The following is a 27,453-nucleotide window of genomic DNA, read 5'->3' as shown; positions in this document are numbered from 1 at the left end:
CTCTGTTCTCAAGGAAGTAACCCTCTCCTACCTACCTCATAACTTGGAGAAGTCTTAGGACCACCTCACGTACAGCAGGAACTGAGAATGTATTGTTCTTCAGGTACATTCCTGCAGAAGCAGCTTAAACCATGGCAAGTAGAGGCCACTGCTTCTCACCTCTTGAGATCATGATGGGGTATCTGTTCAAGATCTTTAGAGGCTTGTCCCAAGCCTTGTGCCTAAATTTTCCCCTGAATTAAACCTTGAACCAAAACTGGTACCCAACCTTGGACCCTGATCCTGTCTTTATAATCTACTCATTGACTTCTGGGCCCTTATTCACATCCCACCAGAGATACTAAACTCAGTTGACCTTCAGGAGACATTAAACCAAATGCTCTCTTTCCACAGGAAGAAATAGTCCACCCCTGCGCCGTCATACATTATATTCTCATGTCTCTTGGGTATGTCACTGATGTCTATTTTTGATTCCAAAATCTATTTATCAGACTATGCTGTTTTAGTTATGGAAGTTTTATAATATTTAGCTATTTGTTCAGGGAAATTCTCCCTTTTTAAAAGCTCATTTTTTAAAGCTTCTTAGCTTTGTGTTTACTTTCTTACATGTACTGCATAATTATATTTACAAGTTGCAAAAAAAGAAATTCCATTGACTGGGACTTGATTTAATTTATAAATACTGCACAAATGTGAGGGCTACCTACTATTAGCCTACTTCACACACAGTTTTCCCACCTGATGACATGACATGTCTTTCCATTCACATCTAATGTCCCCCGATCAAGTTTTAGATATAGCTTGTTATTTCCAGGAATTTTCTGAGTTTTCTTCACATCAATTTCCTATTAATTGTTAATGTGTAAGAAAACTACTGATTTTTCTTTAGTAGTTGGCTCACCTGTGAAAATATTGTAAGAGTTTTTCACTTGTTTCTCTTGGGTCTGCCCCGCCCCCAAACACTATCTGTAAAGGCTTCTCTTTTCCGTTTCTAAGCATTCTCACTCTACTTTCTCACATAATTGTGTTTCTTGGACAATACTGAAGAGTGGGGATGGAGGTCACTCTGTGTTGTGCCCCCAAATGAGTAATGTGCCCCCATGCACCTCTAGAAACAAAATAGTTCTTTACATTTGCTTTCCAAATTTAGTTTACAAAGCATTTGACTAGTAGAAAACCTGAACATACTAAGAAAAATTTAGAATGTTCATAAAATAAAAATTGCTCTTAGGAGTGACTGGCCACCACCACGACCTGTGGCCAGGGCTCAAGATGACAGAAGCTACTTGTAATGCCACTGTCAAAGACCAGCATAGGGAAAGAGAATGTCCACTCCTGTGCCCTCAACAGAGGTTTTGTCAGCAGAGCTGAGGTGGGCTGCATTGACTGGATCCCTGGCTTCAGAGACGGCAGCCCAGAAAGTTATCATGAGGGTTCCAACATTCCCATTCCAGTTCTGCCCTCCTGGCTGTTGGTCTTGGCTGGTACAGTCTCCCAGGCTATATAGACAAGCCGTGAATCAGATACAAAAAAAAAAAAGCTGGTCTGGGTTTAGCTTACTGGAAAATAAGGGTCACCATACCCATTATAGTTATTTAAATGCCAGATTGCTATGTGGAATGTTTTTGTGGATTACACTAAGGTTAACCGCATCTTAGCTAGCTAGAATTGCCTACATCAGTGGTATAAAAGTACAGCAACTTTACTGTACCTAGAAGTTCACCTTGTCCTGGGGACAGCTCAACACTTAAGCTTATTTCCACAGTTGGCTGCACTTGGAACTGACAACAGAGAAATTTTAATGAGTTTGACAAGGAAAGGACACCAACACAGGATTTTTGTTTTTTCTCCACATAGGTTTTTAAAAATGTGATTTGGTTTCAGAACATTTCTTCACTTAGCCTACAGAAACAAACAAAACACGAGCAAGCCATCAGACTTTTCAATGAAAATGTATTTCATGTTAAACACAACGTACACATCATGCAAATGAGGCATCACCATGGTCACAATGGTGCTGTGAGGTACAACGGATCACAACAAAACAAACATTTAGCAAAATAAAGCTGTAAGAAAGATGGTGAGGCATTTTTTGAAAGTCAGACCATGCTATCATTTTCTGTGTGCTTGTCATAAAAGGGATTTTCCCCTGATATGCATCAAGATCAATGGCACTGCGTTACTGGAGGCATGTATTTTATTTAATATATATACATACACAAACATACACAGTTTCCATAACTAATAAAGTCTTAAACTGTAGCTGGTTTTAAAAGCACATGAACAAGATTACTATTGAGACTTCTTTTTATCTCCTGGTTGCAAACCTCAGTCAAAATTATGGATCTCTCGAAACGCTTTATTGTACAAGTCAAAAAACAGTTTCAAAGAAAGGTCATTTTAATTTGAAAGTCACATTTCACCACAAGAAATAAAATTAAGAAAACACATTATTATATGTGTTTTGAAAATGTGCATGAAACACATGGAGTATACATTCTAGTGTCATTTGTCCCCCGTTCAGATGTTTTTATGTTGAAGTCTATTAAAGTGATATATTGGGTCCAGTTCAGGGCCCCCTTGTTCCAGAGCACTATCATTTTCACTTGTGCCTGGCTTCATCAGAGTTGAGCAAACACAGGAGCAAACAAACAAGGGCCCCAAGATCCAAGAAAAAAGCAATAGCAACAACATGAAAACCAACCACCTGTGCATGAGACACACAATTCATTCAAACTTCCTTCGGTCCAAAAGCCACTCAATGGCTTGGAGATTTTTTAAGATGCAACAATGACAAGATCCTTGCTAGACTGAAGTACCTACGTCTACAAGAAAATGCATAAGTGAACAGAAATCATTCCGCAGTGCTTGTTTCCATAATCAACCAGACTTATTCTGTTAGGTCCCCAAGGAGTAATGTGGAGCAACACATTTTACAGGTGGCTAAGCTTAATATATTAAAAAAAGCTTCTTGATAGTAACTTCCAACAAAGAAACCCCAGAGAAGGGGGAAAACCCTCTGGAATTTCTTCTTCTAAACACAGACAAGGAAATAAGCAGCCCAAGTTCAGTATATATGTTTAAGTAGAGTCTGGGTTAATGTCTAGAATATTTATAGGAAAAGACATCTACATGTTTATGTACTCCAACTTTGGGAATAAGAACAGTTATAAGGTGAATTTCCAACACAGAATCACCTGGGCTATTTGGGGGATCACTATGATAATAAAGTAGTACAGGAAGTGCTTTATCAGCAGCTGAAGCTCATAAATAGAACTGTAACATGAAACTTTGCTAAAGCCCAACAAGGGCAATGTTTCAAGGTTTCTATCAAGAGTGGCCAGTGTTTGACATACTAACTAGGAATATACAGTTACATTTTGATCTAATAATTTGGAATCCAGGGATTTAGGACAACAGAAGCTTCTTCAGAGGACCAGCAGCTTGGACTTGACTACCAGCAGCTTCATGGGTTCTCCAAACACCACCTGTGTCAATTCAAAAACAAAACCACGTGAAATCAATGAAGAGACCACGTTGTACCCATTCTCTCTCACTACAATGATCACACTGTCTGGGACTTTATACCTTGGTAATATTTTCCTTGGCTCATAAAGTATGTTTCAACTGAGGTGCTACAGCATTTTGGGTAGGTCTATTCTATTAAGTGGCCAAATTCTCTTTGGGTGGGACTGTCCTAAAACCTGCAGGATGCTTAATGTCCCGAACTCTGCTTTCTAAATGGCAGTGCTGCCCCCAGCCATTATGACAACAAAAACCCCCCAACACATTTTAAGCTTTCAGAAGAGAACTTATTTAAGAGGCCAAATGCAGTCTAAACAAACAACTAACAAAACACATGCTTATATATATTTCTATCCCATTCTTTTTAAAGTTTTTAATTCAGTTAACATACAGTGTACTGGTAGTTTCAGGTGTACAATATAGTGATTCAACACTTACACTTACATCACCCGGTGCTCATCAGCACGAGTGCCCTCTTTCATCCCCATCACATGTCTCACCCATCCACCCAACCACCTCCCCTCTGGTAACCATCAGTTTGTTCTCTAGAGTTCAGAGTCTGTTTCAATAGCATGAAGGACATTAGGAGAAGGAAGGGAAAAATGAAGGGGGGGGGAATCGGAGGGGTAGATGAACCATGAGAGACGATGGACTCTGAGAAACAAACTGAGGGTTCTAGAGGGGAGGGGGGTGGGGGGATGGGTTAGCCTGGTGATGGGTATTAAGGAGGGCACGTTCTGCATGGAGCACTGGGTGTTATACGCAAACAATGAATCATGGAACACTACATCAAAAACTAATGATGTAATGTATGGTGACTAACATAACATAATAAAAAAGAGAGTCTGTTTCTTGGTTTGCCTTTTTTTCCCCCTTTTGCTTGTTAGGTTTCTCAAATTCCACATATGAATGAAATCATATGGTATTTGTCTTTCTCTTGCTGACTTATTTCACTTAGCATAATACTCTCTAGGGACATGGTTTATTCTAAAAATTACCTGCCATGCATTCCCTTTCATGTGTGAAAGGGCCACAACTTCTTTCCCAAGAGTCAAGAGAAGAGATGCACTGTCTACAGCCAAAAGCTGAGCACAGGAAGATGTATACAAAATACAGTGACCTTGGTCATGTGGCCTCCCCAACCTGTTTCCTCATTTGATTTTACTTAAGTAATCTCTGCACCCAACATGGGGCTCAAACTCCCTGAGATCAAGAGTCTCGTGCTCTTCCAACTGACCCAGGCAGGTGCCCCAAAATAGACTTTAATATTCTTTTTAGTAGGCTCTATGCCCAACATGGGGCTTGAACTCACAACCCCATCATCAAGAGCTGCATGCTCTACTCACTGAGCCAGCCAGGAACCCCATGTTTCCTCATTTGAGAAACAGAAAGGTTGAACTATATCATATCAGGCACTGAAGTTGTGTTATAGGAGTGGAGCATAAGAGACACTTAACTCTAGGAAACTGAGGATTGCTGGAAGGGAGGTGGGTGGGGGGATGGGGTAACTGGGTGATGGGCATTAAGGAGGGCATGTGATGTAATGAGCACTGGGTGTTATATGCAAATGATGAATTACTGAACTCCACCTCTGAAACTAATGATGTTAATTAGTTGAATTTAAATAAAATTTTTAAAAAAGAAAGTGAGAGTGTGCTGAGAATATAAAAATGTTTTGAAGAGGGGCGCCTGGGTGGCTCAGTCATTAAGCATCTGCCTTCAGCTCAGGTCATGATCTCAGGGTCCTGGGATCGAGCCCCGCGTCGGGCTCCCTGCTCAACGGGAAGCCTGCTTCTCCCTCTCCCACTCCCCCTGCTTGTGTTCCTGCTGTCGCTCGCTCTCTCTGTCAAATAAAATCTTTTAAAAAAATGTTTTGAAGAGTCTAAAATGGGAGGACAATTGGAATTAAGTTATGAAAGGATTTGATGATAGATTCTAATTATGTTTTCATCCATCAAAAACAAATAAGCCCCCAACTGAAGTAAATCCAATGTGAGGTATGTATAACTAAGTCACACAAATGCAGAGTGTTTATAACCCATTTTGGCAATAAAAAAGGCCAAAGGCGGGGAACAAAAGCTTTGGGACACAAACTTCAGTTCTCCATTCCTCCACTCCCTCAGGTGTGATCCAAGAATAAATGTTTGCTTTAAAAGATGGGTCAAGGGGCGCCTGGGTGGCTCAGTCATTAAGCGTCTGCCTTCGGCTCAGGTTATGATCCCAGGGTCCTGGGATCGAGCCCCTCATCGGGCTCCCTGCTCAGCGGGAAACCTGCTTCTCCCTCTCCCACTCCCCCTGCTTGTGTTCCCTCTGTCACTGTCTCTCTCTGTCAAATAAATACATAAAATCTTTAAAAAAAATAAATAAAAATAAAAGATAGGTCAATAGAACAGCAAATCGTTTGGCCTAATGCTCATCACTGTATATAAACGACTGCAGATAGAATGTGGAAGGTCACTGAGTAAAACTAGGGGAGACATTCATTTTATTAATACCACCTTGTGGGGCGCCTGGGTGGCTCAGTCGGTTAAGCATCTGTCTTCGGCTCAGGTCATGATCCCAGGGTCCTGGGATAGAGCCCCACATCAGGCTCCTTGCTCAGCAGGGAGCCTGCTGCTTCCCTGCCTGCTGCTTCCCCTGCTTGTGCTTGCTCTCTCCCTCTCTCCCCCCTCTCTGTGTCAAATAAATAAAAAATCTAAAACAAAACAAAACAAAACCCACCTTGCACCACTATTACAGCATTCTCTCTTTGCCTCTAAAAATGGTGCTACTCCAGACAAATGGCTGGTCAAACTTTAAGCAGTGCTTCTCAACACCCATCCACAAACCCTGAACAGCAGGGGCAGGCATGGTGGAGTGTGGCAATGAAGGCTCTCATACAAAGGATTTACTTGAAATCCATCTCGATTACTGTGTATGTGTTGCAGTATATACTATATACAGGTTTTCCCCCCATCTGAAAGAACCTTCCTATGAAACCTTCTGTAATGGCATAAGGTGAAGAAGCAATTACCAGTAACTTACATGAAAAAATTTTTGAGCATTTCCAGGCTCAAAAATAACCTTAGGCTTTTCTGATACTTTAGGACACATCTTGCCAATGGATGTGCAAAATAAATGGAGATAAAGCACAGATGCTCACAGACAGTGCAAAGCTATGGTAGCTGAATGCTGAGTGCAGTTCTCAGGAAGGAGCTTGGCGGAGCTACTCTCTCACCACTCTCATGCTTCTGTAACAGCTGGCTCCAAGATGAACACTGAATACTATTTTCACATTTTGTCTTTTTTTTTGTAAGAGTGAAACCCTCTTTGGATTACTTTCAGTTAATATAAACAGATACTAATGTAGGTCTTTTGTAAACTACATTTGGCATAGTGCAGAACTTTTGAAAAACGGGTGACACCCGTATTCATGTTCACGTTTGTATTTTTCAAATAAAACTGACCATCCAAGAGACTGAGTGATGTTTATCCCACCTTCACAAACCCCAGTTGGAGAGGTATAAATTTAGACTATAATCAAAAGACTGTACTGTACCTTTCATTGAAGAGATGTATTTGTCAACAGAAGGTGTTCAGAGTATTTTCTTGGCCAGGACTGTTAAATCCTTCAATCAGGTTTTTGTTACAGTCATCCAGGCTGAGATTTTCACTGGATCGCTTGGGGTACATGGGGGGGCCGGTGAAATCTAAGAGATCTTGAAGTGCTCGGGCATTACCAGTTCCATTTTGGTCCAGAGACACCCCAGGAATCATTTCACTTACTGGTGAAAATTCTGGGATGGAGATCAGCTCTTCCTTTGAAACAGGACTGGAATGTGGGGAGGGGAAGAGAAGGAGAGAGGTAGAGAGAGAGAAAGAGCAAAAATTAATTCTATTTGCAATATTTGGTTATAGTCCTTTTCTAGAGAAGATGCATTTAGAGCCAGAGCTGGTGTGAAACATACTACACAAAATACAAGTTAGGTCAACTCTGAGACACTGATAGACACAAGGCCCCCATGGAGGAGAACAAGGGAAGTGGACTGAGCAGGGCTGTGAAGGCCAAGTTCACACTGTCCACAGGAAGAAAGAAAATAAAAACCAAAGGCACCAGCACTGCAGAGAAGCCAACCACTTCCAAAACCTTCAAAATGGGAAAACCAAATAGAAAGGAAATGCTAGAAGTTAAAACTGAGCTGAGGAAGGGCCCTAGTCAGCACTGGGGCTCCTGGTGCCACTTTTCTTTCGCGGTGCCACTTTGGACAAGCTGCTTTTTCTCCCCTGGCTTCAGTTTCTTCTGCTGTACAATGGGGTGAATAATCATTTCTCCCTACCAGGGCTCCTTTGAGCGTGATGTGATCATACTGAGGAAGTCTGCGTGGAGCGACCTGCAGTAAGTGTTCAGTTTAGGTGGGAGCCATTTTTTTTTTTTTTTAAGATTTTACTTATTTGACAGAGAGAGACACAGCGAGAGAGGGAACACAAGCAGGGGAAGTGAGAGGGAGAAGCAGGCTTCCCACGGAGCGGGGAGTCCGATGCGAGGCTCGATCCCAGGACCCTGGGATCATGACCTGAGCCGAAGGCAGACACTTAACGACTGAGCCACCCAGGCGCCCCAGGGAGCCATTGTTAATAAGGACCCCACCATCCACCCAGTCACCTGCAGAGCAAATCTCTCCCATGTTCCTTCTCTAAAGTGAGGCCCCACTCCACCCTGATTTATCCAACTCCTGCCCAGCAGGCCTGGTTCTCTCTCTCTTCAACCTAGAGATGAAAGGAGTTTCACAGCTGTGTCAACCAGAGGCCTAGCTCAGATGAGTGGTGGGCTGGCATGTGAGGTCCCATCACTCGGAGTCTTTCTTAACAGCCAGAGTAAGGCTGTTACCAGGTTTGACTGTTCTTTTCTTCCTTGATAAGATCTGAGAGAAGAATCTACAAAAACCAGCTGAACTGAAGAAACTCAGAAAATCCATCTCCCTCATACTCAGCCTAGTTAAGGGGCAGTAGAAGACCTAACACCACTTCTGATGGCTGGAGCCTGGGAAAACTGCCCCATCAGCAGAAACACCCACCCCATCTCCACCTTACCTTGCCTCCTTTCCCTGGGTTTAAACAGCTGGTCAGAGCGTGAGGAGAAAATTCCACAAGCTTGGGCACAACCTCCAGGAGTCATCTCTCTCTAAATGCAGAGGTGGCCACAGGAGAACTCGGAGCACATACAAAGTCCCTTCACTTTCTTAAACCCTGCCGGGTGCTGTCTTATCCCCTACCTGACTCCCAGAGACATAAAGAATAAGCAGAGGTAGGCTCAACATGGGGTGGGGGCAGAGATGTTGCCTTAATGTTTAAGATGCCTCAGCTGTTTTGCCCTGGGGGCTGAGGAGACCGATGATGGAGGCAAGGGCTGTCTCTGTAGAATTTGCTCTACTGGTGACGGGATGCTGAACCCTGGGTTTTTACATATCTGGCTCAAGGCCAGGATGCACAAGCTGGGATATTTACAATCACTGCGCCCTAGGAAATACCCTCCTCCCCAGACGAAGCTGAGAATTCACAGCCAAGGAGAGAAGGGTAAAGCTCTGGCCAGCTGGAGCTCTGACAGAACTTTTGCAAAACACTGTCACTGCCTCCGTACTCAGACTGCTGCCCCCACTCAACTGCCCTGCCCAAGGCTCTCTCTTTCAATGTTTCTGCCCCAACCACATGCTGAGTTCTCCTTTTGATTGGGATTAATTTGCCAGGTGATATCATCTACAAACACATTAGTTTAAGAATTCCATAAGATTTTAGCACCTGAGAGCAAATGAGATTCCTTATCAAGTTTATTTAACATAAGACACTGGATACAGTGAGTCCTGTTGGTGTTCCACTCAGATCCCCTTTGGCTGTAGGTGCAGCCATCTTCCAGCTGCAGAGAGAGCAGGCTGCTAATAGCTCATAGCTGCCACCCTTTCTCTGAACAACTGCCTTTGGCTGACAGGAGCCCTATGCCCACAGTAGTTAGACCTGCATCCCCCACTTTGGGTGACCACACTCAATGACTGATGCATACAGTGGCACAAAGGCTGCCTCCCTTAATCAGACCACTCTCTGGTAGAAGTTCATCCTCCAGAGCTCCCATAGGATCAGCTGAAATAATCCTTGCTTAGTGACTTCCCCTGCCCCATCCTGCTTCCCATCCTCCACTTGCTCCAGAGGACTATTTCCCTATAAATCCCATGCCTTAGAATACCTATCCCAGGCTCTACTTCTTTTTTTAATATTTATTTATTTGAGAGAGAGAGCGCATGCACATGCGCGTGCACACACACACACACACACACGTACGCATGCACAAGTGGCGGAGGGGCAGAGAGCGAGAACCTTCAAGCAGACTCCCTGCTGAGCATAGAGCCAGACATGGGGCTCAATCCCATGATCCATGAGATCGTGAACTGACCTGAAACCAAGAGTTGGACACTCAACCCACTGAGCCACCCAGGCACCCCTCCCAGGCTCTACTTCTAAGGAACCGACCTAAGACACTAATAAACCACTGATAGCTTTCCTGAATGCCAATGGAACCTACTTTAGTTGATTCAGGTGTATAAAAGATGAAAAAAGTCAATGAAGAGGCAGTGGAGGCGTTTGGAGAAGAGATGAGGCTCATATGCAAAATAAATCAACTTACCTCACATCCATAGACTGAACCTCTTCAGTTGAATCATCCAGACTGTTTGATTTCCCATCAAGGGTGTCCAGATGAACAAGTCCCCCAACTGGTTTAAGCCCATTAGAGAAAATGTCTCGAGGAAAAGTTTCTGGGGCAGTATGCCCCATACCATTAACTTCCTGGCAGGTGTTTAATCCATTTATTTCTGATTGAGAAGACAAAAATCATTCTGTTAACCATAAAATATCCAGAACAATGAAATAACAGAGGAAATATATAGAGGCAATTAATTTAATCCTCTGCTTTACCAACAGTGCAACATCTTTTGCAAAACAAACAAACAAACAAAAAAAATCCATGTCATCAGCTTCACACAGGGAAAAGAAGACTAATGACATCATCAGTCTCTGTGCAGGGCTCCTGACCCACCCAGGAGGCTTGGTGTCTTATACTGTGCAGGTCCCCAGGCTTTGTATAGCATTTTCTTGAGCCCCAAGGCAAAGGAGAGATGTAGAGTGCCTCTGAGATGGACACGCCCTTCTGACTTTGGTTGCCATGATATATTCACATCTAAGGAGTTTTAAGTGTACTTGAGAGAGAAGAGCTGGACTGCCCGGAAGTCTGGAAGACAGTAGAAACCACCGTAGAATAGCAGAGTCAGTTCTGAATAGAACCTGACCAGCTGTTAAACTCCCTAGAAAGTAGTATGGGCCAGGAGGTGGCCAGCTTTCTGTGCTGGGACTAGTAGAGTACCACTTTCTGAATGGAGCTGACAGACATGTGGTAGAGATGGAGACTCCACCAGAAGGGAAACTACACAGTCCCCTTCCAGCAGTAATGCTCTTAAGACCCAAGGGGGTTTGTCCCCCGCAGGAAGTGTTATGAGCCTGTACCTGCTGAAAGGAAGAACCCGAGAACCAGTTCTCACACTCACCTATTTTGTTCAGGACAACTGGTTTTGTCTCTTTTTCCACACACACAGCAGACTGAAGCTCCACCTTTGGGTCTTCTTTCTGAAAACAAATACAGGGAAAGATGACTTTACACAGAAAGACAAGTGCTTCTGAAAAGCATCAAAGGATATTTGGAACTGTGCTGAGCCATCTGCCTTGTTCCATGGTAATTCTTGGAATCTTTTGAGTTTATTACAAATCAGCTGTGTTTCCCTTATTAATATGTCACCATTTTCTATTTTTTTTTAAGATTTTATTTATTTATTTGACAGAGAGAGACACGGAGAGAGAGGGAACACAAGCAGGGGGAGTGGGAGAGGGAGAAGCAGGCTTCCCTGGAGCAGGGAGCCTGATGCAGGGCTTGATACCAGGACCCTGGGACCATGACCCGAGCCGAAGGCAGACGCTTAATGACTGAGCCACCCAGGCGCCCCACCATTTTCTGTTTTATTCAGGGACTACTGTGCCTCTCTCTGCATCCCTACCCCCACTTCTCGGAGGAAATTTTTCATTACCACCCTGTCTCTGAAACTCCTCTTAGACTTCTCTTCCCTTCCAGGTACATAGAGCCTCCTTAATCTAGTCAGGAACAAAGTAGGAAGAATTCAATTTTTCTGGCTGTTCCTCTCCAAGATCTACAATTCCACTGAAGATACTGTGCCATTCTTTTCTCCTCAGTCCATAAACTACTAAAATGGCACTCTGAACACCTACCTTCACTTCTAGAGACACATCGCTCTTCCTTGTTCTCTTCATGATTTCATCAATTCTCTGGAAACCAAAAAGAATCAGGTAAGAGGACTATAATACCAAATACATATAAAAGCAGCTGGGTCTATATGCAAATTCATATGTCAGAAAACTTATAAAAGAGAAACATTAGCAGAGGATAATGAGTACAGAAAGGTTTTCCATTGGTTTTGCAGATATACACCTCTGCCCTATGAACAAGGTCAAATGCTTGAGAAGTGAACTAGTATCTAGAATCAACAGTTTAGATCCCATCTTTTTCCTTCCTCTCTGTAGGTTACCTAAAAATCAACAAATCACCACTTGCCATTCTAAAGGACCACCCTAGAGAAAGTGAAGCTGAGGTGCAGGTCAGGAGGGGAGGCCAGAGATTGGTCTCCTAGCCCTCAGGCCTAAAGTAGTACAAAGCCTGGGCTGGATCTAGGACACCTTGGGAATGGAACTTTATCATCAGCCTCCTTAAACCCAACTTTATTCCTAATCACGTTAAATGTAAATGGACGAAACACTCCAATGAAAAGACAAAGACTGTGAAATTGGATTAAAATAACAAGTCCTAACTATATGCTGTTTACAAGAGACATACTTATAAGGACACACATAGGTTCAAAGTAAAAGGATGGAAAAATATTTACCATGTAGACACTAACCATAAAAAGTCTGACAAAGTGGACTTTAAGACAATTATTACTGGAGATAAAGATATATTAGTGATAAAGGAGTCAATTCAACAGGAAAATTTAATAATCTGAAATATGTATTCACCTAACAGCAGAGCTTCAAAAACATATAAAACAAATGGATAAATCCATAATCACAAATAGAGCTTTTAACACTCTTCTCTCGGTTACTAATAGAACAAGATGACAGAAAACCAATGGAGACAGAGAAGAGCTGAACAGCACTACCAACAAACTTGATCTAATTAGATAATTTTAAGATTACTCTACCCAAAAACTACAGAAAAGAACTAGATTCATTTCCTGTTCTTGCCTCACCTTAACTCCTCCTGATCCTTAGCTCTTACCTTCTTCCTCTCCAGTCGCTCCTGCTCAATCTGCAGCATGATCTGTTCTCTTTCTAGACGCATCTGTTTAGCTGCCTCCTGGGCCTTTGCTTCTGCTGCTTCCTTCTGACAGAAACAGGAAAACCAAGGCACAGACTTTACTAAGCTAAGAAAGTGGGATTCCTTGGGGTATGCACATGTCCTTCTACTTTATCATCTACCTCAAAGTGGATGTTGTTTCAATATTCGGTGTGGATTTATACAGCCTGCTCTATGACACAGTAGACATGGCCAGGCCTCACTCATATACCCTCAGTCCACCATGCAAATTACCTGCAGATCGTTCCCATACTGCCTGCCAAAGTCTTTCTGTGTCTGAGGGCAGTTTCTAGCCATGTGCATCTGGTCAGGAGTTTCAGAAACTTTTGTTTTTTCTTTTCAAGATTTATTAGAGAGAGCATGCATGCACAAATGCAAGCGGGGGGGGGGGCAAAGGGGGAGGGAGAGGAAAAGGTAAAGAATCCCAAGCAGACTCCACACTGTGCATGGAGCCTGAAATGGGGCTCGATCCCATGAGCACAAGACCACAACTGGAGCCAGAATCAAGAGTTGGATGCCCAAACAAATGAGCCACCCAGGCACCCCAGGAGTTTCAGAAACTTAATTCCCCAAGTAATGACCTACAACCATGAGAGGCAGGAGTTCACAACTAATCCAGTTTCCTCACCCCTCAGAGGGACAATTCTAAGGCATATTGCAGTCTCTTAGAGAATCCAAAGGGACTAACTCCCAGTGGTCCACAATAAGCTACTAATCAGTTCACTTATACAGGATTTCCTCTCACTTCCCTACCAGCTTCCTGGGATCTTATCCCAAATAAATTACCGGCACCCAAATTCTCATCCTAGGGTCTGCCTTTTGGGGAATGTGAACTGACATACTGCAAACACTATAAACTTCACTTTTATTGCCCAAAGTAACTCATACTTAATAGCCAGCCCAGTTAAAGAAAAAACTTCAATTAAATATTATGAGTCATTCAAATTTAATTCATTTTACCTAATATTAACTAAAGCCCATAAGGAGAGTCCATATGAAGACTCATACAGTACCTGCTTTTCAATGATGACCTTTTCTTGCTTTTCTTTTTCTTGTTTTTCCTTTTCTTGCTTTTCTTTTTCTTGTTTTTCCTTTTCTTGCTCTTCTTTTAATAACAGCTCCTCCTTGGCCTTTCTCTTAGCCTCCTCTTCTGCCTTTCTTTTTTCTTCCTCTTCCTGCCGCTTCTTTTCCTCTTCCTGCTTACGGGCTTCCTCTTCTAGGCGAAGTCTTTCCTCCTCTGCCTTTCTTTTCAATTCCTCTCTCTCCAGCCTTTTGAGAACATAACTGTTAGGAGATGATGACATTCTCAAAAGGCAAAGTGCCAAAGAACTATGTGTTGACAGGGAGCGTAAGGTACAACACAGTCACAGATATGTGCACTTGAATTAGTATCCACTCAAGAAAATGACTCATCCTTCCCAGAAAGCCACTTCAGTCTATACATTTACCAAGAAATAAATCTATATATAATAGATACATATAGACTTTTAAATTCTGTTAAGACAAACAGTAATGATGTACCGACTTGTGAACATACCGTAATGAAGACACAAATGTTCCCTAGTCAACCTACAAATGACCACAGCCCCATCATTCTTACTTAATGACAATTCTTTTAAAAACTAAGTGAAATACATATTTAAAACTAATTGGAGCTGAAAAAAAAACCCAAAAGTGTCTCGATGGCTACAACGGTGCCAGTCAGCAATTTAAGAGCGGAGACTATGAGCTCAAAAAATACACTTTGGGTTCCAATTGCTACGTGACTTCTGAAGCAGCAAGTGGAAGAAAATGCTCAACAGATCCTTATATTTAATATAGAAATTAAAACATCTATTTCTCATTTGTTTTACCAATCTTTAAAAATCTCTTTTAGCTTTGGGTGCCTGTGTGGCTCAGTCAGTTAAGCATTCGACTTTTGATTTTGGCTCAGGTCATGATCTCAGGGTCATGAGATTGAGCCCCACACTAAGTGGGGAGTCTGCTTGTGATTCTCTCTCACCCTCTCCCTCTGCCCCTCTCCCGATTCATGCTCTCTAAAATAAATAAATCTTTTTAAAAATGAGGTGTTAAAAAATCTCTTTTATCTTTTATTCTTTGCTATATGAAAATTAAATGACATTTAGAAATTTTTCATCCACAGATGAATGGTTGATAATAGAATGATAAAGAGCTCTGAGCAGTGAGGGAAAACCCTATAAAGTCTAATTGCTTTTTTTTTTACATTTCCAACTTTTTTCCTTTTCACAAGTGTGTTACTTTCCTCATCCAAAAAAAAAAAAATGTAAGTAATCATACTCATTTTACAGTATGTTACTGAACAGCAATGTGACATATGGGCAAGACTGCACCTGAGGCACCTGGGTGGCTCAGTCAGTTAAGCGTCTGCCTTCAGCTTAGCTCATGATCCCAGGGTCCTGGGATCGAGCCCTGCATCAAGCTCCCTCCCTGCTCTGCGGGAAATCTGCTTTTCCCTCTGCCCCTCCCCCTGCTCATGGTCTCTTTCTCTCTCAAATAAATAAATTGTTTAAAAAAAAAAAGATTCTTTCTCTCCCTCCCCCTCTGCCCCAGATCAGGACGTAAAAAGAATATCCTCCCATCTTGCAGGAACTGTGGAGGCAATTAGCCTATGTATCACCAAAGAAATGTTTTAAAAGGTAAAGAAATACTGAAAGACATTAGCCCAAGACTAATAGTGCACAACATAGTTTATATTAGCAAAGGTTGCAGTGCCTAAAAGTTAATAACTGAAATTATTAACATACATTCCGGACAACTCTGGACAAGAGCATTACAGGGCCTATCCAGTTCTTAAGATTCCTCAATGAAAGACCAAGTATGTCTAACACAAGAGTATCAAAATGGGTGTGTCGATAACAAAACTTATCCAAAGATTAATTCAGAGCACTGTTTTAGTTCTTATCCCTCATTTGATGAGATGGTTTGACTGTCCCCAAGAAGTTAATACACAAAGGGTACACTGTGTATGAATTAATGCACAAGCTACTTCATCTTTATCTTCATCTTCAGGATCCGAAAAGCCATTCTGTTTCTTCTGTATTACCATAAGGACTTCAGAGGTGCCCAATGCATGCATGTGTGTGCGCATGCACACACGCACACACACACACACAGTAAGTGACACATCCTCTTGGCCCCTAAGTCTCCCTAATCCTCACCATCATGTATAACACATTCCCCCCCACAGGCCCATTAGCCCTTGCTTGTCCCTCCTGTTACAGACAAAATACCCTCCATCAACCATATTCTGCTTCTCCCAAAGCAGGTGAAAACTAGGTTCTTATGTGAAGCTGAGTCCCTCAATATCCTCTCCAAGGACAAACATTCTTTCTCTATCTGCTTAAGAAACCAGAGAACATGGATTTGGTCATTTCTCCAATGTCCTGCTGCTGCAGGCTGCCCCACCCCCTTGCCATCTTGACCAAGTTCCCTCTGGAGTTCACAAGACCCATGTGCAGTCCTATCACTCCTCTGTTTTAATTCCTGTCATTTACTCCAAACCTATCCCTTTTCCTTACCAGGTAGAAAGCACCAAAAAACGGGGCGCCTGGGTGGCTCAGTTGGTTAAGCGACTGCCATTGGCTCAGGTCATGATCCTGGAGTCCCGGGATCGAGTCCCATATCGGGCTCCCTGCTCGGTGGGGAGTCTGCTTCTCCCTCTGACCCTCCTCCCCCTCATGTGCTCTCTATCTCTCATTCTCTCTCTCTCAAATAAATAAAATCTTTAAAAAAAATTAAAAAAAAAAGAAAGTACCAAAAAACTATGCACCACGGTCATCATTCAGGATTTAGCATATGCATCCCTTATCCCTGTCAATAGCCACTGGTGAGGGTCTTTGTGTAATGACCCCCATCTCTCATCCTCCAGCCCTCGGCCCCTCTTGAACTTGCATCACATCCCTGACACATGCTTAGCCTTGAACTACTAAATCTGTGAACAAGGTGTGGGTTTCATGATTCTCTCTCCCTTGTGTGCAGGAACTGAATTTTACTTAATTTTACTGCATTTGTATTTTGGTAGCTGCATGGGAATAGAGGCTATGGTAGTGGACAGCACAGCCCTAGCAAGAGACTGGGCCACAGGCACAGAGTCAGAGGTCACCAGTGTGCATGTGTTATTTACTGCCTCCCTTGTACCAGGAAGTACTGAAGGTTTCAAAACAAGAAATTAGCTTCAGAAACAGATGGTAAATGAGGAAAAGGGAAAATGAGGATAGAAGGGGAGATGGAAGCAGAGTTGGTTTAGCACTTCAAATGCTCAACATGAAACCGTTGTGTGAAATGTGGGCCCCAAATCTTTTGAAGCCAGAGGAAAATGGCCGAACAGCAGGGAGCACCACTGCTCACGGAGGGCTTGTTAGGTGAAGGTGGCCAAGGACTGAGGGTTGAGAGTCCAGGCAACATGTGAGGGGATACTGGGTGGACAGAAGAGACCGAGAAGGAGAGTCCAAAGAAGCAAGGGCAAGCCTGACAAGGTCAAAGTCAACAAAGAAATGGATTAGGAGTCTGGCAATTGGGAGGAATGTGAGTGTGAGGTATGAATATGAGCTGAAGAAATAAAGACAGCAAGTACAATCAATCCTTTCAGGAGCTGGGCTGTGCGGGAAATGTGAGAGAGAAGGTGATCGTTAGAAGGTAAAGAACTTCACCTTCCTAAGCATATAGCCACAATCATGTTACCTACCTGCTTAGAACCTGTAATCACCAAGGCCTGTCATTTGAGGTCCTGTGATTCATCTTTACCTCCTGTGACCTCTCTTCACACATCCTATGGCCCCCTCAAACCAGCCCAAACACACCACTCAACAAAAAGATGTGTCACTGTTGACCAGAAGGCTGGAGGTGGGAAAATCATCAGAAAAGTACAGAATTTGAAGAAGTGATAATTAAGACCTACTGCCCAGCCTTAAAATAAATAAATAAATAAATAAATCAGCAAACCTGTAATTAGAGACCACAAAAGACTTGCCAAGGTCACTTAAGGATCAAGGCTATTCTATTATTTATCACTCGAAATTCAGTACCAGTCTTGAAGTGCTGTGGCATGGCTTGCTTTCTGTCAAGTTAATTCTCTCAACATATTGGACTGCACTGTGTGATTACCCTAAAAGCTTCCTTATCAATTTAATGATAAAATCTACCTTGTCCTTCAACATTCATTCTTTTCTGAATACAAAGATCAGAAAAGGCAGAACTATCTGTACTTTGACCAAAGTGCCCTGGTACTAACAACACAGTGATTCTCATACTTTGGCGAGCTGTTGAAACAGGGTAGGGCCTAGGCCTGTGTATTTTCACTGCACTCCCCAGATGGTTCCAACACCTCCCTCCCATATTTAAGGACCTCTGTTGTGCTCTAGGAATGGAGTCCCTCTACTTTGCTGCTTGTGGACAATGACATCGGCTTCCACCCCACCTAGGGGCCTTTGGTCAACCTTCTTCCCTCTCACCTGGGGGTGCAATTTAGGATAATTTAAGGAAAAAACATGATTTGGGAAGCAGAATCAAGATCTCTACCTCTGGAACCTCCTATCTTCAGGAAGAATCTCATTCCATGAACGAAGCTAAAACAACTCCCTTGATAGCTCTACAAGGCCTCGCTGGTCCTAGAGTCTAAAGGGAGAATGGGAAGCCATTGGTAACATTTAGATCCAGGAGCTATGAGTTTCCAGGTAGTCTTAAAAGGGCAATGTTCCATTGCTGTTAATTGTATCTAGTAGAAGACACAGTCTCCTGAACACCTGCCATGCAGACCTGTACTTCTGCCCAGTTTTTATCAATAGTCAAACCCTAGAAAGAAAGGTGAGTTGCTCTTTCTACCACAGCCTTTTACACAAGATGGCACCGAAACGCTGAGCAGCCCCACACCTGTCCTGTTCTTCCTTCTCCAGCCGTTCCTGCTCCTCCTTCTGTAGCCGGGCCTGTCGTCTCTTTTCAGCCAGGATCTTCGCAGCCTCTCCTGCATCAGTGGTGCCTGCTGTGGGCTTCCCTGAGGCTGCATCAGAGGAAAAGATCATGGGACATGAAACACTGATTGCAATCACAAGGGTAGCTGCCGCTTGGAAAAAAAAAGTCCAACTCAGTGGGTGATGGGAAATGCTTCTGGGATGAGCACAATTAGCCACTGAGCAGAGAAGTTGCAATGGGATGGCTGTGATCCTGTGAACATATTTCCCAGTGGAGGGTAGTGGAAAGGTGGGGAGGAGAGACAGGGTGGATAGCGTGATCCACAGGAGCCACCACGGCAGTGCCCATCTGGGTGAACTCACTGCATCTAGCGGAAAAGCTTGAAGGACTAAAGGAAGACCTTCTCTGTGGGAAGTGCTGATGCTGACTGGAAGCAGCTCAACACCCCCATGAGCTTCCAAAGCCATGACCAGTGTCAGTCCCTCCTCCAGGAGACCCATAGGAGACCAAGGGGAAGGATTCAGGGGCAACGTGTAAGCCTGAGAAAACAGCATAAGGGCATGAAGTTGTCCCAGGGAAAAATCTCCTTCCCTCTCTCCCCCCCACCCCCACACATGAGACTCCAACATGGATCCGGGCAGAGAGAGAACCAGCTTGTAAATCCAAGCCCTGGGGCAGCATCGACAAGAAGGGCTTACCTCCGCTGCTCTCGGCCTTCCCTCCTGCGGCCACATGCTTCTCAGTGACATGCTTGTCCACCACATGTTTCTCTGGGGTTTCCTCTCCACACAGGCCAGCTGCCTGCTGAGCCAGGGCACCTTCCCTTTCCTTATTGCTCTTCTCTTTCTCTGCTTTCCTCTTGGGCGTTTCCTGGCTGGGAAAGGTGGGAAAGCGGTACTTCACAGGAGACCCTGGGTATGGCGGCTTCGTATTCTTTGGAGACTGTGGATATGCTTTTGAAGTTGCTCTGGAAAGCCAAAAACGTGCCAGAAGATGATTACTGAGCCTGACCACAGAACCTTCTCTGGGTTCCTAACAGCCTTGGTTCCAAAAACCCATCCAAAAGGATAAACAATTTCATCCTTCAAGAGGAACAAGTGGAAGGCTTAGCACGCACTCAAAAGTCCTTGAAGTACTATCACCCTAATAGCAATATAGGTATCTATAAGATATCCCTGGTGGAAGGGACAAGATTTTAGGAAGCCCAGCCATGTCCTAACTTCACTGAAGTTTGAATGACAATGTAAGGATAAAGTGTTAGGCACCATCCTACCTCTTTTCAAATGAATACCAGGGTTGGATCTGGCTTCAGCATATGGCAATGGATGAGCTAGCTCTTTTTTTTTTTTTATTGTGGCAAAATACACATAAGAGTTACCATCTTAGCCATTCTCTTTCTTAAGATTTTATTTATTTATTTTGGAAAGACAGAGACAGAGAGAGACAGAAAGAGCAAGGGGCGTGAGGGCGGAGGGGGAGAGGGAGAGGGAGAGAATCTCAAGCAGACTCCGTGCTGAGCATGGACCCTGACATAGGGCTTGTTCCCATGACCCTGAGATCATGACCTGAGCCGAAAGCAAGAGTTGGGCCATTAATTGACTGAGCCACCCAGGTGCCCTTTAGCCATTAAGTGTACAGTTCAGTGGCATTAAGTACATTCACAATGTGGTTCAACTATCACCACCATCCATCTCCACAACTCTGTACCTATTAAACACTAACTCCCTATTCCTGCCTCCCTCAGCCCTTGGCAACCACCCTTCTGCTTTCTCTCTGTAGGAATCTGACTACTCCAGGTACCTCACAGAAGTGAAATCATACAGTATATGTCCTTTTGTTTCTGGCTTATTTCACCCAACATAATGCCTTCAAGGTCCCTGGTTCCTTTTTTTTAATTCACTTTTACTGAAGTATGATTGATATCCAGTTCCTTTTTATATGCCAAGGAGCAAACTCATCCAAGAGGTGGGGAGAAGAGGTGCCCTTTTTTTGAGGTTCTTAAGGTTTAAAAGAATCTCTCCTGCTACTGGAAAGATGTGAAAGCTGAGGACAAGCCTACTGTCACTCAGGGAAATATTGCTTTGTTAAAATGCAGGAGCCTGTCTTATGTTGAAAAAAGGTCCATTATAAGTACACTGGTCTAGGCTTGGCTCCTGGTGCGTGCTAGGTGTTGAGGATACCGGTAACAACCTAGCTTCAGAAGCTGATTTTACCCAGAAGGTTGCACAGGGAGGAAGCATTTGCAGAGTTCCTTTAGGAAGAAGTAATCTGTACATAAATTACAAATCGTCACTCTCAATCTTGTGGCAGATTGAACCATATGGAACTGCCAATGTTCAACTGTTTTTGATCTATGAAAACAGCAAAAAAAAAAAAAAATAACAACTCAACATATTAAAGGCCAATTTATCACCACAGGCTTAAGAGTTACCTAATCAAGTTCTGATGGTAAAGAAAAACATGATCAAATCAACATTACACTTGGTCTTGAGATGGAAACTAATTGTCAAGTGGTATGTGGATTAGGTAAAATGCAGGCCAGTTTTCCAGTGATGCTCTCATGCTAAAAGGCCAGCTACACATGCCCAGGAAACCACCTTCTCTTAGTCAAAGCCAGACTGAGGGCCACATAATGGTGTCATACTCGATCCAATGAATACAACTTGAACCTGATTTGAATTTTTAAAATTCAGCTGTTTCAGTATCCACCGTTTTACTGATTTACTGATAATCAGTCCAGGTCTCACTTCCATGGTAGGCTGTCTGCCTTTATGAACAGTCTGCTCCCAAGCTGGACAGCTCTGGCCCCAGAAAGAATAGTTTCATACTGGCCACACCAACTTCCCTGTGCCATCATCCTGCAGGCTTGGGGCCACACAGAACCCCTGTGACAACCTGTCCACATGGATGGTGCCTCCTCCCTGCAGACTGTTCTCACTCTGCCTTTGGGCTCAGCTGACTCAGGCCCACGATTCCTAAGGGACTTCTTGGCAACCAGATGTTTCTTTCCAGTTGCACCATTTAACCCTGATTTTCTAATTTTGTTCCTAGACTCTTACCAAAAAAAAAAGAAGAAGAAGAAAAAAGAAAAGAAAGACATGCACAGAATCCTGCCCTCTCCATATACGTATCCGTATGTCCCAGGGTTTTTCAACCCTGCTGTTACTGACATTTGGGGCTGGACCATTCTTTGTTGTAGGGCTGTCCCGTGCATGTCGGATGTTTAGCAGCATCCCTGGCCTCAACTTACCAGATGCTTACCAATAGCTATTGTCACCCTCAACTCCAGGTTGTAACAACCAAAAATGTCTCCAGACATTGTCAAACGTCCCCTCAGGGACAAGGTCACCTCCAGGTGAGAAGCACCTGAGTGACACATACATACAGCTACCCCCCCACTCTATCTGTATAAAGCTGGTAAGAGTAGAGCTATCCTGGTTGGACAGGCGTGTCCTAAACCCCACAGTCACCCCGAGCCACAACTATGGGCTTCCTGAGAGGTAAGTAGTAGTGGCTTATGTGTTTTGACAGAGAGTCACAGCTGGATCCCTCACGGCTGGTGAGACTGAGCAAAGGTGCTGCACACAGGCAGTCCAGTCCAACCACATTCACTCTGGGACTTGCCTGTAGCAAACATGCACTCTGAACTTCTTGGAGCAGTGCCTGAAGAAGTGGGCTCTACCCAAGGGGGCCTGCAGTGTGCTGGTGCCTCTACCAGTGAATGAGGAGATGGATGAGCAGCTCTTCTGCAGACACAGCTCCCACCATGAGGGTTCCCAGGGATGGAATGGGGGGAGTGAGTAAGAAGCCTGAACTGGCTGCAGGCCCAATCCATTCTATAGTCCCCTTAGCAGCCAGAACACCTGCACGTGGATCCTAATACACCCCAGGGTCTGGTTTAAATGGCTCACTATCAGAAGGGAATGGAATGCGATGAAGTCACACCCTCAGTGTGCCTGGAACCTATAGATGGAGATGCATGGCAGTACTACAATCCCAGGGAGAAAAGGCCCGAATGGCCTAGATGGGGGAGGTCGGACAGTCTCAGGTCAGCTTAGCCCTGAGCAGTCTTGCTTCAACAGAAAAGTCATGCAGTGGTTCTGTTCACACCACAGACTGTGAGGTTCTATTCTAAGTAAATAGCAGAATTAGAACACACACACATAAACACACACACACACACACACACATATGCACAAACACAACCTTTAAATTAGAGAAGTGTAGGCATTACAGATTATTTTTTAAACAGCAAGTGACCAAAATACAGAATACAATCTTAAAAATTTCCTATTTATCCCCATTTATGTAGTCTCCTGCTCATCCTGTCTTGCTACTTTTCTATATGGATTTAGAACTTTGTTAGGTTCTTGCAAGAGATGCTGAGCACAGGCATCCTGAACCAGGTGATATTGGTCTGGCAGGCTCCAAGCTCTCTGGCCAGCCCTTCTCACTACTGCAAACCAAATGAAGTCTGGCAAAGTTGTTTTTTGTTTTTTGTTTTTCACAAATTCCTAGAAATAGGTATCTTTAGCTGTTGAAAGAAATTAAGTATGAATTGATCGGGGAACTTACCATGCTTTCACAGAGAAGTACTTTCTCATCTACTCAAAAAGTATCAATTTGACGGCCACAATAACCTAGTGAGGTAGGTGGGAAATTACTATTACTCATATCTGAGATAAGAAAACCAAAAAGTCCTAAGCATTTAAAGGACCTTTCCCAAGAGATGTTACCAGTGAGACAGCCAGGGCTGGCCCCCAAGTCATTTGATTCTTCATCTTGCATTTTTATAGGCTTCCCATTTTAATTTTTAAAAGTTCAATACCTCCGGGCCTCCTGGGTGGCTCAGTCGATTAAGTGTCTCCCTTCAGCTCAGTTTGTGATCCTGGGGTCCTGGGATCGAGCCCCACATCGGGCTCCCTGCTCAGCAGGGAGTCTGCTTCTCCCTCTCCCTCTGTCACTCCCCTTGCTTGTGCACTCTCTCAAATAAACAAATAAAATCTTAAAAGAAAAATAAATCCAGCCACTTTCTTTAAAAAAAAATTCAATACCTCCAATGATTAAAGAGCTAACAAAGGGGATTCACAAATTTTGCTGGGGTGGTAGAGAAAGGTCTTCCTGGTGCACAAGGTAGGATTATATAATATTCTGAGGTTCCATGACTGGTAGGAAATATGAGCAAACCCCTCTGTAAGTAGAGCAGCAAACATAAGTGTTGAGATAGGGCTGTCACACTTCTGGATGTGAGTTTACTACAAAGCAGAACCCCAAAGGACTTTTTTCCTCCACATCTTGGAACCTAATTCTAGTTTCTCTAAAGCCACTTGACTCCAGGCATAGTGAACAGAGCCCACCCACATGATGAGAGGGGTCTCTGGCCTCCTCATCAGCACAGCTCGGCCAACATTCTGAAAAGTCAATGTTTATGGTCAGAGTTTATTACTTTCCAGGGAGGAAAAGAGCAATTCTATACCAAAGAAATTTGTGGATACCACCTTAAGCCAGTGATCAAAGTTACCATTACCAGTAATGGAACAACCTGACGTCAGGGCCTCCTGATATGATGTACTGAGAAGGAACCAACATGCCTTCTGCGGGATTCTTGCCCCAAGAGCACAACCTGAGTCTAATCATGAGGAAACAGTAGACTGACCCAGACTGAAGGACACTCCTCAAAATATCTGGCCTGGGGGCCCCTGGGTGGCTCAGTCGTTAAGCGTCTGCCTTTGGCTCAGGTCATGATCCCAGGGTCCTGGGATCGAGCCCTGCGTCGGGCTCCCTGCTCGGCGGGAAGCCTGCTTCTCCCTCTCCCACTCCCCCTGCTTGTGCTCCCTCTCTCGCTGTGTCTCTCTCAAATAAATAAAATCTTTAAAAAGAAAAATATCTGGCTTGTACTCTTTAAAAATGTCAAAGGGTCCTGGGATTGAGTCCTGCATCGGGCTCCTTGCTCAGCAGGGAGCCTGCTTCTCCCTCTGCCTGCCGCTCCCCTGCTTGTGCTTGCTCACTCTCTCCCTCTGACAGATAAATAAATAAAATCTTTAAAAATTTCAAGGTCATGAAGAAGAAAGGCTGAAGAACTGTTCACAGTTCAAGGAGACCAAGAAGACAAAACTAAATGCAATGTGAGAGCCAGGGTTGGATCCTGGACGCAGGGGAAAAAATGCTATGAAGAATCTCGCTGAGACAGTAAAAGTTGCATATAGACTGTAAATTAAGTAACAATAACATGTCAAAATTAAATTTTGTGATTTTCCACAATTGTACTGTGGTTACACAAAAATAACGTCTTCATTCCTAGGGGTAAAGGGTCATGATGTCTTCAACTTACTCCTCAAACGGTTCTGGGAAAAATCTGTGTGTGTGTGTGTGTGTGTGTGTGTGTGTGTGTGTGTGTATGTCTACAGAGAGTGAATGAAAGTGAGTGGGGGGCAGCGTCTGGGTGGCTCAGTCATTAAGCGTCTGCCTTCGGCTCAGGTCATGATCTCAAGGTCCTGGGATCGAGCCCCGCATCGGGCTCTCTGCTCAGCGGAGAGCCTGCTTCCTCTCCCACTCCCCCTGCTTGTGTTCCCTCTCTTGCTGTGTCTCTCTGTCAAATAAATAAAATCTCTAAAAAAAAAAAAAGAAAGAAAGAAAGTGAGTGGAGGGATGGCAATGATGAAGCAAATATGGTTAAACATTAATAGGATGAAAGGCATACAGGAGTTCTTTGGTATAGTTTTGCAATTCTTCTGTAGGGCTGAAAGGATTTTAAAATAAAAAGGCTTTTGGGCTGCCTGGGTGGCTCAGTTGGTTAAGGGTCTGCCTTAGGCTCAGACCATGATCCTAGGATCCTGGGATCAAGCCCTGCGTCAGGCTCTCAGCTCAGTGTGGAGTCTGCTTGTCCCTCTCCCTCTCCCCCTGCTCGTGCTTGCACTCTCTCAAATTAATAAATAAAATCTATTAAAAAATGAAAATAAAAAGGCTTTTAAAATTGGTCTAAACTAAAAAAAAAATGGTCTAAACTCAAATTATCCTCTAGTAAAACTGAAAAAATACAGGACTGTAGACTGGGCGAATGTATAAGTATGGCTATGAAGAGGGAGCATAACTTAACATTTTCAATTATCCTTTTCAAGAAAATGTTCAAATAAAAATGTAAAAGCCTATCCGAGAACAATGGTGGTGGCAAAAACAACAGGCAGATTGTCAATACAGAGGCCCTGATCCACAGTAGACACTCATCCGTAGGCAGGGGTAACCATACCATATATGCACCAGGGAAATGTACACAATGATGCTCAGTAATGACTGATTAAATGTCCTCAACCATTGAAGGAATCAGCTGGCTCCAGGAACCTTCCATGAGCCCATGATTCTGAGTGGGAGGTACTTATTTTGGGCCACACTGACAACCTGGTCTTAATTTTTTCCCTTATGCGGACAAACAAAATCTGTTTTGTTTCTCAAAATGCATGATAAAGTAGAGTTAACCGAGGCTCCTGACACAAAACTGATCTCAGGTATAAGCTATCTCTCAAAGTGATTATGTGTGGCAGACTGTATTTTCCGAAGATGATCACAAAAATATCTCCTCTGACCCCACATGATCTTTTGAGTTCCTTTCTCCATCCCACTGAATCTCGGATGGCCTGACTGCTTTGACCAATAAAACACAGCAGAGAAGGAATGCTGTGACAATTCATGGCACAGTACTTAATTAGCGTGGCAGCTTCCATGTCCTGTTCTGGGAGATACCTGCTCTTGGGAACACTCCCTCTTAGAACTCAGTGCCATGCTGTGAGATGCCGAAGTGATATGGACAGGCTATGTGTAGGCATTCTATTCTGGTTCCCAGCCCCCATTGAGCTCCAGCCAATAGCCAGCATTAACTGCCAGCCAGGTGAATGGGCTATCTCAGACTTCCAGCTCAGTCAAGACAGGTAACTGCAGCCCCAGGTGATACGGAACCTATGGTGGAAGACCCCAAGTGAGAACCACCAGGTGAATCCAAGTCAAACCTCAGAAAAACCACACAAAAGACCCCAAGAGAGACCCTCCTGGTAAGCCCAAGTCATAGAGCTATGAAAATTAGTAACAAATTGTTATTTTGTGCTACTAAATTTTGGGGGATGGGTTATTACAGCAGCAAGAGGTAACTAAAACATTCCCTATCATAATGACCAAAGTGACTTAGAATATATTTCTAAAAACCTGAAACCATTAGAGAACATTTCACACTGAAGAATTAGGAGTACAGGCCGCACTAACTCTCAGAGGCAGGGACAGGTTGGACAAACGCACATGACCACACTTGATTTCCTCTCTCTAGGTTACAAGAAGAAAGCTATGCTCCATCCACATCTTTGAGAGTGTTGCTGAAGCTAGTTTCCTAAAACCCATACAAGTACCCAACAATGCAAACAATGGAAATAAACTAGAATGCTTAAAAGAGCAATGACATTAATATGCACAGCCACGGAACACTGGCTTAATTTATCTGATATTCAGGAGGAGAACAATGTGCTGCCAGAGCCATTTATCACATGACCTGTCTGAGTTTCTCGATGGGGGTTCAA

The 27,453-nt window shown here is 43.6% G+C and overlaps 1 protein-coding gene across 14 annotated transcripts in view; it reads right to left on the bottom strand.

Moving 5' to 3' along the window:
- Window positions 1-1,936: 1,936 nt before the first annotated feature.
- Window positions 1,937-27,453, bottom strand: part of MAP7D2 (MAP7 domain containing 2) — a 101,861-nt gene continuing 76,344 nt past the window's right edge. For 7 of the 14 annotated variants that reach the window (XM_073901987.1, XM_073901992.1, XM_073901990.1 and 4 more), the window contains 9 exons: window positions 19,594-19,862; window positions 18,857-18,983; window positions 13,981-14,251; window positions 12,890-12,994; window positions 11,827-11,883; window positions 11,094-11,172; window positions 10,178-10,364; window positions 7,064-7,336; window positions 1,937-3,488 (listed from right to left, as the gene is read on the bottom strand). In XM_073901987.1, the coding sequence (XP_073758088.1) occupies window positions 7,087-7,336; window positions 10,178-10,364; window positions 11,094-11,172; window positions 11,827-11,883; window positions 12,890-12,994; window positions 13,981-14,251; window positions 18,857-18,983; window positions 19,594-19,862 (1,345 nt within the window). In that variant the 3' untranslated portion in view covers window positions 1,937-3,488; window positions 7,064-7,086. The remainder of the gene's footprint in view (window positions 3,489-7,063; window positions 7,337-10,177; window positions 10,365-11,093; window positions 11,173-11,826; window positions 11,884-12,889; window positions 12,995-13,980; window positions 14,252-18,856; window positions 18,984-19,593; window positions 19,863-27,453) is intronic. The other 7 variants (XM_073901989.1, XM_025857810.2, XM_073901996.1 and 4 more) reach the window with 3 other exon arrangements.

Source organism: Callorhinus ursinus, unplaced genomic scaffold, assembly GCF_003265705.2.
Source record: "Callorhinus ursinus isolate GAN/ISIS: 27379988/994484 unplaced genomic scaffold, GSC_fseal_2.0 scaffold16, whole genome shotgun sequence".
Classification (NCBI taxonomy): domain Eukaryota; kingdom Metazoa; phylum Chordata; class Mammalia; order Carnivora; family Otariidae; genus Callorhinus; species Callorhinus ursinus.
This window is presented reverse-complemented; position numbering and strand designations above follow the sequence as displayed.